The sequence below is a fragment of the Prionailurus viverrinus genome, chromosome A2 (assembly GCF_022837055.1).
Source record: "Prionailurus viverrinus isolate Anna chromosome A2, UM_Priviv_1.0, whole genome shotgun sequence".
In the NCBI taxonomy this organism is placed as follows: Eukaryota; Metazoa; Chordata; class Mammalia; order Carnivora; family Felidae; genus Prionailurus; species Prionailurus viverrinus.
Window position 1 is genome coordinate 153,660,514 of NC_062562.1, and position 15,872 is coordinate 153,676,385.

The 15,872-nt window shown below is 40.2% G+C and overlaps 2 protein-coding genes across 3 annotated transcripts in view; one reads left to right on the forward strand and one right to left on the reverse strand.

Annotated features, from left to right (window-relative positions):
- Positions 1–15,872, forward strand: part of AKR1D1 (aldo-keto reductase family 1 member D1) — a 95,343-nt gene that overhangs the window by 52,813 nt on the left and 26,658 nt on the right. For both annotated transcript variants that reach the window (XM_047826198.1, XM_047826208.1), the window contains 2 exons: positions 10,727–10,894; positions 14,116–14,232. In XM_047826198.1, coding sequence (XP_047682154.1) covers positions 10,727–10,894; positions 14,116–14,232 — 285 coding nt within the window. The remainder of the gene's footprint in view (positions 1–10,726; positions 10,895–14,115; positions 14,233–15,872) is intronic.
- On the reverse strand, positions 1,561–2,328 carry LOC125148280 (probable protein BRICK1). The gene has a single exon (XM_047826219.1). It carries the CDS (start codon positions 2,174–2,176, stop codon positions 1,949–1,951), a length of 228 nt encoding a protein of 75 aa, XP_047682175.1. The 5' UTR covers positions 2,177–2,328; the 3' UTR covers positions 1,561–1,948.

A 15,872-nucleotide genomic window follows, 5' to 3' on the forward strand; every position in this document is an offset into this window, starting at 1 on the left:
TGTCCTGAGTAATGACCCGGAGGTTAAAATTATATCAGTTTATAATTTAAAATTATCTTGAATTAGAAAATGGGACTTTTCTGCTTCTTTGGCTGAAATTTAGCTAAATTTCGACTAGTAGACTGGACTGAGGCACGTGATATTTCTGAGTTTATTACTTATGGGGTTTTTAAAACTTGTATTTGAGGATTTCTAGTTCAGTCTAACAAGCATTTAGTGAAAACCTGCCATGTATGAAGCACTAGGCTATAGAAGTTTCAACTATGAAGAGAACAGTGTCTGTGCTGTCTAGGAATTAAAAATCAAATAGAGGAGGCTGACTCTCTAATAGTTAATTATAGAATAATGACGATAAGAGTAAATTCTACCCCAGAACTATAAACAGTATCTCTCTGAAAACACATAAAAATAGTTAAATTTGACCTTCAAGATTGAGTAGGCTTCCATTAAAACACAGTTCCTACTTATGAGAAAAATATTTCTGCTTTCTTCATTGCAATTCAAATTTAATGCTGATTACCAGAATGAACCAGTGGTACTTGTAGCAATGCCACTGGATTTGTGTGACCACGTATGAATAACCTCTGTAAAGCTAACTGTGAGTTAAGAGGAAGAGAGACAGAGCTGAGGCAGCACATTTTAGGCAAAAGAGGAAGTATAGAGGCACAAAGATATATGATGTGTCCGGCAGAGGCCAAGCCCGTAGTGGCTGGCACATGGAATTAACGGTGGAGACAACGGCATCTGGCTCTGGAAATGCAGGTTGAGACTAGATTATAAAGGACCTTGCATACCATGCCAAGGAGTTGAAACTTCACTGTATAAAAGGAGGAATTATGTGAAGTTTAGAAACAGAGGAAAAGCATCACAAGATCAGTGCTTTTGGAAGATAACTCTGGGGGCAGCATGGGGAATGGAAGGCAGAGAAAGAAAAATAAACTACACGTACCAAGAGGAGTTAATACTTGTATCCGCTGCAATTGCCCAGTTCCACTGATTTGGGTAATGTAAAGGAAAATCACTGTTGAAACAATTATAACAGTCTTAGTCATTGGCCCCTTCCTCTTCTCACTTTGCCCATTGTCTATATATGACCTCGTTCATAATCTTGGCTCCAATCACATATATGCAGAGACTCCTGAAATTTTATTTCCTGGTTTTTGTTTTTTGTTTTGTTTTTTGTTTTGTTTTGTTCTTTGTTATACATATACCTATATAGCCTGGACTTGCTACATCAGAACCCCTTGGGATTTTTTTTTTAAGTTGAGGAGTTTATTAGGGAAATAGGAGAGGCTAAAACACCCCAAGTGGCAGAAAGAAAATTCTGAAAATGTCCCTTCAAGCCAAGTGGGGGCCTAGCCTTGACCTCCCCAAAAGGACAAGAAACTGGTGGGTTACCAACAACATTCTCTTGTGGCCACCTTGCCTGGGCATAAGTGTCTCAGACAGGACTGCCTCCCACCCCCCCCCCCCAAAGGTGGAAAGGAGACAAAGACTGTTTATAGAACCAATGCAGAAGCAATGAGAGCTGTAAAGAAAGTGTGTGTGTGTGTGTGTGTGTGTGTGTGAGAGAGAGAGAGAGAGAGAGAGAGAGAGAGAGAGAGAGAGAGGGAGAGGGAGAAAAGGAGGTGGGGAGGACCTTAACAAAGAGTCCCAGGCGTCTGGCTCTGCACGCCTCAAATACATTGACAAACAGTTCTACAAAATGTTACTTAAAAGGTAAAATGCCTAATGTTGTTTCCGAGAGTTTCCCTGGACTTCTTCCCACATGCCACATCACACACTGATGTACATGGCAGAGCCCAAAGGCCACGCTTTTGAAAAAAGAAAAACAAGAATAAGCCCTGTTGCTCTTTAAGGAGAGAGGAAGGAGCTGAGGCTGCTGGGGCCTTTCCCACGTAGGCCTGTGTTCTGTAAAGCAACTTCCCAGCAGTAGCATGGCACAGTTCTAGGTGAGGGTCTCACCTTTTGTCACCTGTGCTTCAATGTACTCTATTCTCCGTTCGAGGGCTGTCAATTTCTCGTTTAGTGTTGAAAGTCTTGAATGACAAGGCATATCGAAAGAGTTGAGAAAGTCCGCCATTTTCTTGATGCTGCTGGTGATGACCTCAATGTACTTCCGGTTCACCCAGTCCTGGTGAATCTCCCACTGCACCGGATCCTCTTGACCGGCCATGGCTGGCGCCTAAGGAAGAGCCGAATTTTTTTTTTTTTTTTTTTTTTTTAAGAAATGCTAATCCTTAGTCCTCACCTCTGACCTACCGAATCTGGTTCTTTAAGGGTAGAGGCTGAATATTTGCATTTAACAAGCTCCTTGGATAATTGTATTGTACAGTTAAGTATGTACTCCATCTTTCATAAACACCTCTAACTCAATATAACAAAACTACACTATCCATCTCTACCTTCCCCTCCAAATACTTCCACTCCTAGAAAATAACACTACTACTCCGAGCCCACCCAAGCCAGAAATCTGAGTACATTCCTTCATTCTGCCCTCTATCGTTGTTTCTCCCTTTGTCCACATTTCTTCCAAATGATTGCTGTTGAATTTATTTCAGAAATATTTGTTCACTTGATACCTTCCTCTTGGTCTCCTTTGTCACTGCTTAGTTTGGGTCCTTCATTTGTTAGGCTATTCTTCCAATTTTGTCCCCTCCAACTATTCAAACTGGGGCTGTCAGGATCTTCTTCAGACCCAAATATGATCACATCACTCCTCTGCTTAATTATTTCAATGGCTCCCTATCCATTATAGGGTAGAATCCACATTCCTTACCTTGCACACTGAGCTTTTACGGTTCAGTCAAGACCCATCTGTCCAGCAGAATCTACCACCGTCTTCCACCTCTCTCCCTCTCTGTGCAACACATAACTACCTGAATTCCCGGAACAACTCTCCCATCTCTGTGCCTGTGAACATGCTGTCCTCTATCTGGAATACCCTTTCTTCTGGTTTGTTCAGCTAGCTGGCTAAACCTCTACTGAACCTTCAAGACTCAGGTCAAGGACGCTGCCCCTCAGAACCCCATCTCCCAGCCACCACAACTTAGCCCTCTTGCGTGTCCACATAGCCCCTTTTACTTGACTCTATTGTAGCCCTTATCACACTATATTGTAATCACGGTTTCTCTGCAATCTTCCCCACAAGATTGTGAAATTCGTTATGAAAGAGAGAATGTCTTGTTCAGCTCTGTATTTCCAGAATATTATCTAGTATGTAATGGGTATTTGGCTGATGCTTTCAAATTAATGAGTGTGTTTGTAAAAGGGGACGTCTACGTTTGTGAGCATCAGAGGGTATGGTGATATAAATGAATACAATAATAACAGTTAATGCTTTCTGATCACTTAACACGTGAACTATCTTAAGTGCCTTACAACACATGTGTTTTCTAATTTAATATTCAAAACTTTACAAAAGATACACCATTTAACCCCATTTACAGATGATAAAACTGAGGTATATATAGAGAAAAAATTGCCCCAAACTTACAATGCTAGGGAACAGAGCTTGGATTTTAACCAATATACTTTGGGTCCAGATCCTATGTTCTAATCCCTATACTATATTGCCTCTTAAGAACATATCTTATATCAATGAAACTGCATATTCCTAACTATGACTTTCTTTTTAGAAAACAGTTTATTTATTTATTTTGAGAGAGAGAGAGAGAGAGAGCACAAGAAGGAGAGGGGCAGAGAGAGAGGGAGGGAGAGAGAGAGAATCCCAAGCAGGCTCCATGCTGTCAGCCCAGAGCCCAGTGCAGGGTTCAATCTCACAAACCATGAGATAATAACCTGAGCCAAAATCAAGAGTGAGATGTTTAACTGACTTAGCCACCCAGACACCCCTCTATGACTTGCTTTGTCTCTTTCTATTTATGAAAGTATTTAGGAATCCTGAAAGTATACAGGATGTGTGTGAGTATGTATGTGTGTGTATACAGGATGGATCTCTTTCTCTCTCTCTCTCTCTCTCTCTCTCTCTCTCTCTCTCTCTTTCTCTCTCTCTCTCTCTCCTGAAACTTAGTGGAGCTGAGAGTGCTGTGCCTACAATAAGTACAATTAAGTACCCACTATGTGTCTAGTAATATTAACTGCTATAAGTTATGGACATTCAAAAGCACTTGTGTGTCATTTCCCCAAAAAGAGTTATATTTCACTTCAGAAAATAAGACATGCACTGATTAGACAACACGACTTAAGAAGGATACTAAGAAATGAAGACCGTGCATGCAGCAACTACAGTTGTGATCAGAAATATTACCAGTTGTAAAGTAATAGATGGAGTTTTGTGGCAGATCTCACGAAATCAGAAACTCTAATGTGAAGAAAAATACACCACATTTGTGTGGAAGGTTTGTTGGGGCTGCAGGAGGAGAGGAGGAATGGGAAGAATGGAGTATCTCAGATAAAGCAGAGTCATGGCTTCCTGTTCCAAGCTATGTGACTGATAATTCCCTGATCATCTTCCCAGCACTGGTGAGGCAGAGGTTGGAACGACCTGTGCCCAAGTCAGCCACCCTGAAATAAAAGTTCCCAATTACATTTACCTCCAGAATCAGTCTTAGTCCTAAAGGCAAAGTTGGATGCCAAAATCTAGTCTTCTCTACTTGGCATGCGTGAGATTCTTTTCAAACCCTTTATTCTATAAGAAGTAGAAGGCGAATGGCAGGCTGAGGTAACTCTTTAGCTGAAATTCATATGTGTTCTGTGTATGTGGTCAAGTCAGTCAGCATCTTTTCTTCCCTAGAATCCTGTTCACTCTTAACACAGAAGTTAGGGCAGGAGGGTGCCAGGGAAAGATGTAGGCATGTCTTCAGGGGTAGATGGGTGGGAGCAGACATGGAAAGCTAAAGTAAGGACTGCTAACACTGTCTCCCCTGACCTCTGCCCTGTATAGATTCCACTAGAATATGTAGAGATAGGAACTGGGAAAGCAACTTGAAGGGACAATACTATGAAGCTGTGTGAGGGGCCCCAGCCCAGCTTCTCCTGACTTAGAGAGATTTTTTTTCTCCTAAGGTGCCCAAATTCTTGTAAAGGTGTCCCATGCCTGTGGATTCAGGGAATTTGAGATAGAACCAACATTTAGTAGCACCAGGCGCTCTGTGCATGACCCCACCTGATGATCACTAATGAAGACTAAAACGTGCAAATAAATTATCCACGTGACTTTTCCTTTTGAAAGCGTCCCAGTACGCTTTCATACATGGATGAAATAGTCTATAACAGCCTCTCAACAGATTTCCCTACAGCTCCATCTGGGAAGGTCTCATAGTGAGAGTTTGCATCTTAAACTCTTTTTTTTCAGTTTTGATAGAAATTAATTCTGTTTTTATGAACATCAGCCCATGGAATAACCAATATTTATCCAAATATTCAAGTAAAACTCAACAATGTTACCAGATGTGCAAATGACACAAATCCAGGATGAATGGTAAATATTTTGGAAAATACACAATAACTCAGTTCAATGAATATTTATTGTGTGACTTCCATATGCAAGGCATTTTCCTAGGTGACACAGGGATTGAAACAATGGTCTAGCAACAAGAGGTCTGTAAATGGAGTGACTGAGGACAGAAAAAAAACCCCACCTATAACTAAAATGTAAGGAAAAGATGAAGTGCTTTAAGAGAGAGAATACTTGTTCAAAGATAAAGTAGCGATGAGCAAATCTAGTTATGAGGTAGATCAAGAATCATCAAGTTATGGGGAAGGAGTGGTCTAGGAAGTAGATTGGGGGTCTCAGTGATCCAGTATTCCTTCCTGGGTGGCCCTGGTTGAGATTTCTATAGTTTCAAGAAGTTTTCACAGTCTGGAGAGTGAGCCAAAGGCTTTGCATCTGGGAGATGTAAAGGAGAGGTAAAGTCCAAGCCCTTGTTGAGGACCAAGGAGCAGACTGAAACATCAAGTCCATTCTGCCTTGAGCTGGAAGAGCATGATGCCAGTGTAGATAATTTCCAAGGTATTTATATCATTTGCATTCCCTCCAGCAATGTATGAGGGTACCCCTGCTTGACATTCTCACCAATATTTGGTGTCTTTTTAATATATGTAGTTCTAATAAGTGTGGAATAATCTCTCATTGTGGTTTAATTTCTATTTCCTTTACTCTAGATGAAATTGGCCATTTTTTCATATTTTTATGAAACATTTTGATATCTTTTGCAAAGTGGCTGTGCCTTCTATGTGTTTTTATTTATTGGATTTGTCTTCTCTAATTGATACTGGATTTGTAAAATATCTGGATATAAGTCCTTTGTCGGTTACATCTATATGAAAATATCGCTTCCCATTTGCTTTTAATGGTGTCTTGATGAGCAGAGTTTCTCGATTTTAATGTGGTCACATTTATCACTCTTCATGTATCATTAGTACTCTCTGTAGCTTAAGAAATCCTTCTGTACCCTAATGTCTTAGGCTGGGCACCCTGGAGAACAGCCTCTGAGAAGGAGATGTGCATGCAGGGGGCTTAGTGGGGAGTGGTCTCAGGAATCAGACCTGTATGGGGAGTGAGAGAAGCAGGTCTGTGCAAGGGGGGAGAGTCACACTGTGATCCAGTCACAACTGGGATTAGTCCCACAGGGAGCTATGGAATGTGCTACAAAGTTGTGCTAAGTTGAGGTGAGAGAGCCAGGCTGTTATACCCTGTATTATCCATAGTGGGAATCAGAGGTGAATAACTGGCAGCCAACACTGCTGGCAGCGGAGCAAATGAGTTCTTTTGTCCTGTGGTACACCATAACAGCCACTACAGTCTACCCCCGGTGCCAGCGGAACCTACTGGCTTTGTAGGCTAAGTTCACCCCTAAGCTCTTCTAGACTTGTGTTTGGTCTCTCTCCTGGAAAAGTTTTAAAAGAGGTAGGTTGGCAGGATGAAACAGCTCCTGCCACTAAAGCAGACTTCAAGTTGCAACTTCTCTCCTTCCTGGACTACCCATTCTAGATGTTTTGCATCCTTAACTAACATATCTTCTGGTCTTGGTGGCTGATGAGATATTATAACCCAGATTCTCACCTCTGAGTTGTCTGAGTCCCTGGTCAACTTAGATCATTGCCACTGGTCTTATCGATTAACTATCAAATTTGGGAAGGGATATGTTACTGGATGGCCTAGCTGCCTGACATTTTCCTCCCTGGCTCATCGTGTAACAGCGACGGAGCCCTACCTCCTCCTGTGATAAGGTCACTTACCCCTGCCAGTATGGCATTTTTCTTAAATGCTGAATCTTGAAATAAGGAGGCTGGGTTGCCCTGGGAACTAGGATCCACTGAGCCTAAAATTCAGAGATGAGAAGTACACATTGTCTAAGTAAGTCAAAGGAAACAATGCTAAGCTGTATCACTCCTACTGTGTTTTCAGAATCATGTATTCTACTTATTGGGGACACAACATCATATTATGGATGTTGACCTAGGGTATATGTTACATCTTGGTGGATGACTCCGCATCCTTACAGGACTCTCCTTTCTTAAGTGGAAGAATGGTGCTATTGGCCACTTTAGGAAATAGAATTCTTTATTTCACTGTTATCATCCTTAATTGTGGAGTCAAAATTTTACATTTTAGATTTCTCCTATCATATCATTTATTTGAGTCTCCAAATATGGTATTCTATTCGACCTGAGTTTTCCCTAAAGTGAATTTTCCTAAGGAATCTGTCAGAATGTACATACAGTTCTCTTATGCTACACTTAAGAATTATAAACAAGCATTTTTCTCACATCCACATTTCCAACTAGTTTCTCCATATTGACTAGAATTGAGTCTAAAATAGTAATTCACCTCATTGCTGCTTCTGCCACCTGAGGGACAATATTTTTAGCAAGCAAAGATTGTACCAGATTGTGAGTTTGGCTTTCAGCTTTCTCCAGCAAAACTGAGGATGACAGAAAGGATTACTCAAGACTTCACAAGTCAAGAGAGGTGAGAGGGAGGCTAAGGGAACTCTCTCCAAGCTGTTCTCAAGCTCCTGTATTTATGAAGCATACATTCAGGGAAACGTTGTGCAATACATCAGTGGGCCAGTAAGAACATATAGAAAGCATAGGGAAAGCATGCAGAAAAACAAGGCATTCCCAAGACTACAAAAGAGCAGATGCAGAAAGCAGAGTGGAGAACAAGATAAGATATTCCATAGATAACATGGTCTAAGGAATTTATGAGCACGGTCAGGACCCAACCTCTAGATATACATTAACTGAATATCGACCAGCCCACTGTTTTCAGCAAGGTCAGAAAGCAGAGTTCTGCTTTGTACTGTGTTCCCTATAATCTCCTAACTCAGGATATAGCTATTTGATTTCCCACACCAGATATTCAGCTTTTAGAAAAGGCACTTTAATGGTAGCTGGAAAACTGAAGACTCTCACTACTATAATTTGCTTCTGTACTGTGTCTTTATGAAATAAAGCATCATTTGTATATACTTCAGGCTAACGGTCAGTACCACACTCCTAACTGAGTCCTCGTCATTCTCATTTTCTTTATCCTAAATGTTCCTCCTGTTCAACCCCTGTTGATCTTTGAAAACATAAGTTTATACTTTAATATGTATTGTTTGGGGTTTTTTTCCCCCTTGTAGCAAATCTATTTGGGTTCTACTCTTACACTTATCAGTTCCAGCCACAAAATCTCAGTGCTATTTCTGAGATTATATTTACCATCTCATATTAAACTTTATTCTTTCATACTATGCATATACCTGATAATGGAAGTATTTTTTATTTTTTCCCTTAAATTTCTGGATTCTAGCCCAGGATTCTCCTCTTCCAGTGTACTTTTTCTTGTCACGCTTGCTGTCATCCATAACATCTCATTTTGCGCAGTGTTTTGTGGGTGGGTTTTTCTTGCCTCAATTTATATTCAAGCCTTATTAATCATGTTGCCAATTAATTAGCCAAAGAGGTATTTCTCATATTCCTGGAATGTGTGTCTCTTTTCCCAGCTATTTGATATTTGTGACTATGAATCTAATTTTCTAATACCATCTGTGTAGCCAATTTGTTCATTTATTGTGTCCTCTTATCCTCTCAGTAGTGATGGCTTTCAACTGACGTAGGGAAAGAAAATACAATTTATACTTCCAGTGCTTTTTATTTCCAGTGCAGGACTATAAAGTCACTAGAAATACAAGATATTTCTTGTGTCACTCATTCTTAATAAATCGAATTCTGTGGGCCAGAATTCACAGGTCTGTTGAGATTTGTCAAGCATTTGGTTAGAACACTGACGATATAGAAGCAAGGACAAGTAGTTCTCAACATTTGTGAAGATTGGAATGATCGCCATTTGAATATGAGGTCAATACAAATCTACAAATATGATTAAACCTCTCCTCCACACATAACCTAAAAAATGATTTGAAAATTGTATTCAATGAGACTAGATGATTGTCTTGATGGAAATATCCATCAAGGATTCCATTTCTCCTAAGAAAAAATTGAACTAAGATGAGACACACTCACGTATATTTAAAATGTCACCATAACTTGGGGCATCTGGGTGGCTCAGTCAGTTAAGCTCCAACTTTGGCTCAGGTCATGATCTCGCAGTTCATGAGTTCAAGCCCCGTGTCAGGCTCTGTGCTGACAGCTCCAGAGCCTGGAGCCTGTTTTGGATTCTGTGTCTCCCTCTCTGCCCCTCTCCTGCTCTGCTCACTCATGTACCTGTGTGCATGCACTCTTTCTCTCTCAAAAATAAATAAAACATAGAAAAAATTAAAATGCCACCATAACTAAAGAACAGTGATTTATGTGCAATCTGAAAGATGGATGACTTATACTTCCAGTGTCAGGAGTTTGTCAGGTCTTCTGGTTTGTCAATGTTCAGGAGAGAGGATATTCTTATTCTTATGCTTCATGCAGGTTAATAAAATGAACAAAGGTTTGGCTACCAAATTTGATAAAAATATATCCTTTTTTTATAGCACGCCCCCAAACTGTCTTTTTCCCAGCCTTCTTGAGGAATAATTGACATACAATAAACTCTACGTATTTAAAGTATATAATTTGATGAGTTTGACTCATGCATACACCCATGAAGCCATGACTACAATCAAGATGGTGAATATATCCATCACCACAAAAGTTTCCTTGTGTTCTTTTGTAATCCCTCCCTGCCACCCTTGCCTGCCCCTGCTATTCCCCACCCCAGATAATCACCAATCTGTACCTGAACTATACATTAGTCTTCATGTGCTGGCATTTTATATAAATGCAATCATAATGTATTTATTTTTTGTCTGGCTTATTTCACTTAGTATAATTGTTTTGATATTTACCCATGTTGCTGTATCAGTACTTCATTTCTTTTTATTATTGAGAGATATTCCATTCTGTTGATATATTCTCAGTTTGTTTACCCAAAACTTCGATTTGTAATTGAGCCTTCTTTAATGAACTTGTGGCCTCTTATAACACAGCTATCATGAAATCTCTTGTCACTGGTAAAACTGCTCAATTACATTTCTGAGGGCACAAAGCTAGGGGAGACTTGGGATTAAGGGAGTACCCCAATGAGGGTGGGAAGGAAGCTCCCTGTGAGGTCAGTTTCCTCAGCCTCCAGACACCATCTTCCAATAACAACAGCATTTAATTGGGAATTTTGTCATTTTTGTTGTAAAATAATGTCCATGTGTACCGTGTCCTGATCAAGAATGATTAAAGAAAAGATGCATTGCTCTTTTTCCCCACTCCAACCTCCTTGTCATTTCAGACTCCTAAGGGAACCTGTGAGAAGTCAGTGAAGATTGCCATTGACACAGGGTACCGGCACATTGACGGGGCCTACATCTATCAGAATGAGCATGAAGTAGGGGAGGCCATCAGGGAGAAGATAGCAGAAGGAAAGGTGCGGAGGGAGGATATTTTCTACTGTGGAAAGGTGAGATCTTCTCTTCACCCTCCAACTCCTTCTATTAATAGTTGGTCTGGTGTCACTTTTCCCTGTTAAAGAGTGTTGGGCTCAACAAGAGGAGTGAGTTCTCCACTCCCAAATTGCTCACTCTTGCCGGGAAGTTCGGGACTGACTAATTAGCCCCCTGAAGGTTAGGCAAAGCTCCTTCTTCATACATGGGCATGATTTAAGACAATATGGGAAGAGCCAAATCTACAGAGCAGAAAAACTGGGGAGTGGAGGGAAGGGGGGAGGTGGTTCATATTAAATAATCATTTGCCAAACCTTTCTTTAAAAGGACAGCCTTCTTTTGCTTTTGTGTATGCCTATTTGTCCGTAGATCACTAATTTGTTTATTGAGCAAGAATTCATGTACCATCAAGTTATAAATAGGTTAAATAAATGCTTTTAGTGTATTTACAAAGTTGCATAACCATCTATACTACCTAATTCCAGAATATTTTCATCACTCCAAAAGAATCCCATGTAGTAGTCCCCCATTTTCTCCTCTCCTTCCAGTCCCTGGCAACCAGTGATCTACTTTCTGTCTTTATAGTTTTCCTATTCGGGACATTTCATATAAATTGAATCACATGCTATGCGGCCTTTTGTGTCTAGCTTCTTTCACTGAGTGTAACATTTTCTAGGTTTGTTCATAGCATGTATGAGAATTTCATTTCTATCACTTCTCAGGCTTTTGGCTAAGATCGTGAGAATTTCATTTCTTTTTTATGGCCAAATAATACTCTATTGTGTGGATATATGACATTTTGTTTATGTCACCACTACCTTTCGAGCCTTTGCAATTTCCAATATTAGAAATCACTATCCACCGAAGGGCAATCCAAAAGATAAAGCATCGTGATTAAAATGAAAGCCAGTGGAAATATAGGATGTATATTTTCAGGCAGCTTTGCAGGAATAAAGCTGTACAACTTTGGAGATTGTGTAATACAATTCTCCTGAGTGTTCTATATGAGAACAAGATGATGTTTCTGATTTCAGCCATTCCCCAGCTCCCCACTCAGGCTCCTTGCCAAGCTCTCTGGGAGTTTTGGTTCCCCAAATCCCCTGCCACTTATGGATTATGAGTCCAAGGAGCTACATATAGCCACTGTCCCAAAATATCAGCCTGAAGCTTTTCACTTTATTATAGCTTTACAACTTTTACTCCTTAAGATTTTACTATTACACAGTATCTCATTGGAGTAAACATCAAACCTTAACCTGGTGCTCCCAAAATATTTTGGGGGAAGGATAATCTTGAACTCATATCCTGAGAACTTGGGCCAAAGCAACCTGCCCAAAGGCAGAAATATTTTTGAAGATTTGTGTCTTATCCTAAATTTGTTTTTAGACTTTTGCATTTCCCCCCATAATATTTTCTTGTTTGTTTCATTTTGTTTCAGTGTAAAAATGAGGTTACAAGTTACCACCAAGAAAAATAAACCAAAAAACTTTTCTTCTTAGCCGTCTATTTCATAAAGTTGCTGTGAGTTAACATTTACAAAGCGCTTAAACAGTACCTGGCACAGAGCTAGGACTATGTGTGTTTATTGAATAAAAATAAATTAAAATGTATAAAACAGAATATTCAGTTAGATGGGATGGAAGCAATAACAGAGTAATGACAAAAACACATTTTCCCACTATTCTTTCCATATTGTTTTCTCTTCTTTATGCACTTAAGGCAAGAAAAAAATTATTGTCCAAAGTAGAGAAAAATCAAATGTTACCAATTTTGCTTGCCCTTACTTGTGACAATAAGGGTATAGAAATTAAAAAAAAAATTCCCCAAACACTTTGAACAAATTTGATGCTCCAAGAAGTATTAATTTATCCCAAGGCTCTGAGGACCCCTCAGCACCCTATGTTTTATAGACCTCAAGGGTACACATGCTCCAGTTTGATAACCTAAGTCTTAATCTTTCATTACCTAATAGTTTAGAGATTGAGTAATTTCATTTTCTTTCTTTTTTTATTTCTTTTGTTAAGTTTATTTAATTTTTCCCCAGCTTTATTGAGATATAATTGACATATAACATTTTGTAAACTTAAGGTGCATATTGATTTGATACACTTATGTATTGCAAAGTCATTATCACTGTAGTGTTAGCTAATACCTCTGTCATATCACTTAATTGCCATGTCTTTTCTGTGGTGAGAACATTGAAGATCTATACTCTTAGCAACTTTCAAGTATATAATATAGTAGTATGAACTACAATCGCTATGCTTTACATTAGATCCCCAGATTTTATTCATCTTTTATCTGGAAGTTGGTACTGTTTGATCAACTTCTCTCCCTTTTCATCTGCAGCTGGCTGTCTAATTATTGATGTTTATTAGGGGACGAGGCAGGGTCTCCAATACTACCATTTTGGTGATCTTATCAGTGTAGCCAGATAGCCAGTAATTTCTTAGTAGGAATTGGCAGAATTTCCCTGGGGTCTAAGTACAACCAAATGAGAACAAAGGAGCAGAAAAAGGAAATCTAAACAGTTGCAATAATTTAAAGTTTTGGGGTACCTGGGTGGCTCAGTCTGGTAAGCATGTGACTCTTGATTTTGGCTCAGATTCTGATCTCACCGTTCATGAGATCCAGCCCCAAGTCGGACCAGGCTGCACTGACAGTGTGGAACCTGCCTGGGATTCTCTCTCCCTCCTCTCTCTCTGCCCCTCCCCCCTCCCATGCAAGCTATCTCTCTAAATTAATTAATTATTAATAAAAGTTTCACCAGCGTCCACACCGTCTGTCACAATGTGAAAGATCCAGTGAAGTCACTCTTGCAATCATATCTCTTGCTCAGCTAAAGCACACCTTTTATGAGAGTGTCATGAAAATAAAGCACTTAGCCCAAACAGCTAGTCAGATACATGTTCCGTTTCTACACATTGAGGAAAAGTGACAGTGCTGAGGGTCAATTCAGAAGTTAGCAGGGAGCAGGGCAAGACTTTGTCACCAAACTATGTCCTCTGTGGTTCAGATGGATCTTCAAGTCTCTGGTACTCAATCTGGATAGAGTATACTCCAGGCGTCAAGAGTTATATGAACTCCTCCTCTACCCAGATGACACCTCAGCATAAACGTATTTTTATAAAATGAAATAAGTAAATAACGTATAGCAGTGCTTTGGATAAAGGGCTGCGTTACTGTAAAAAAAAAAAAGTGTGGATGTTAGCTAACTATCACCTTTTTATTCTTTCAGCTGTGGGCTACAAGGCATGACCCCGAGATGGTCCGTCCAACCCTGGAGAAGACGCTTAACATCCTCCAGCTAGATTATGTGGATCTTTACATCATTGAAATACCCATGGCTTTAAAGGTGAGTTCAGATGCCTAAAGATTAGTTCTCTGCCCTTTGGCAGCAATGAGCCAGCAGCTGTTCACACGAAGCCTCTTCTTTACTCAGCACCACAGAGTGTCAAGGTGTTTTGTTACTGCACGTCAGACAGTACTGACCAACCCAAACAAATGCTCACAAAGATTTTGTGTAACAGACTCAGGCCTGAATCCCGAGTCTCTTGATTCATAGCCTAATGCACTTGCTATTATATCTTGTCTTCACAGCTATAGTTAAAACTCTCTCCATCAAACCGACCTGTGGTCCCCTCACTGTACTCCACCTGTAGTCAGCTGGCATTCAGACACACCCTTCTTACTGTTCACACAGTCATGAAAATGGCCCTGCATAACATAATGCAAAATAATATCTGTAGCTGAAAACTTACCCTCCACCCCCTCCACAAAAAAATAACCTAAAGAATAGTCAGGTTTTTGGAGCCAGAGCCAAGGTCGGAGTATCTATCTGGTATCTATTCCTTTATTTCAAATTCACTCCTTCTTTGAACGTTCTCCACCTATGGACTTGTTCATGTAACCAACAACAACACACTGTATACGCACTGCTAAAGAGCAGTCACTGCTTTAAAATTTCATTGAGGGCAGGGGAGCCTGAAAAACAAAATTGGCCATTTGTCCCCAAGGTAAATCAGATCCTGTTGTTCATCAGGAAGAACAAAGACTCTGCTATTACAGTGGCCAGAATTCCTTTATGCAGCCAACCTGGAAACACTCTGTTCTGTTTCCTATTCTGTTCTCGGGAAACACTTTGCTTGTTGGTTCTCCTCTGTGGTCACATCCAAGATGGACTTTGGAGAGGATTACCCTTTTGCATCATGCTTCATATTGATGCAGGTTTGGAGGCTTCACAATGGCCTTGGTAATCACAGGCTTTTATTGGTCAGGTTGAGAGTTCACAGACAAGACAATATCCCTTAAAAGGTTGATAGGCTTTCAGTAAATTCACATTCAGTCCAGCATGAATGAACAATTAAAACTAGAAATCTTTTAGGATCACATTTCTTATTATCTAATTTGTGGTCTATGGTTTCTGTCTCTTGGTAAAGAACTTCCTGATTTTACTCATCAGCCCCATCTTCAGCTTACTGACCTCCATCTGGTTTGGAAAAATATAAAATAGGCAGGCACAGGGGCGCCTGGGTGGCTCAGTCAGTTAAATGTCCGACTTTGGCTCAGGTCATGATCTCACCGTTTGTGGGTTCGAGCCCCGCGTCAGGCTCTGTGCTGACAGCTCAGAGCCTGGGACCTACTTCAGATTCTGTGTCTCATTCTCTCTCTGCCCCTCCTTTGCTTGTGCTCTGTCTCTCTCTGTCTCGAAAATAAATAAATATTAAAATAGGCAGGCACAGCTAATGTGTTCCTTTCACCCAATCTGCATCTCATTGGATGGTGCACCTTTGTCCAGTAGGGCATCTGTGATCTTGCCTTCAGAGGGACACTGAGAACCAGAATTCTTCCAAAGTCCAATATTACTTACCTCTAGGATTCTTACCTTCTTGCCTTGGTTGGCACTAACTTTTCTGTCTCTAGAAGGCTCAGATCTCAACTTCTGTCATCTCAGGTGACATCCAGAAGCAGAAAGTACTAATTTTAGCAAAATAT

Excerpts from the sequence above, each read along its gene's own strand:
- LOC125148280 (XM_047826219.1), bottom strand. The coding sequence starts at position 2,176 with ATGGCCGGTCAAGAGGATCCGGTGCAGTGGGAGATTCACCAGGACTGG.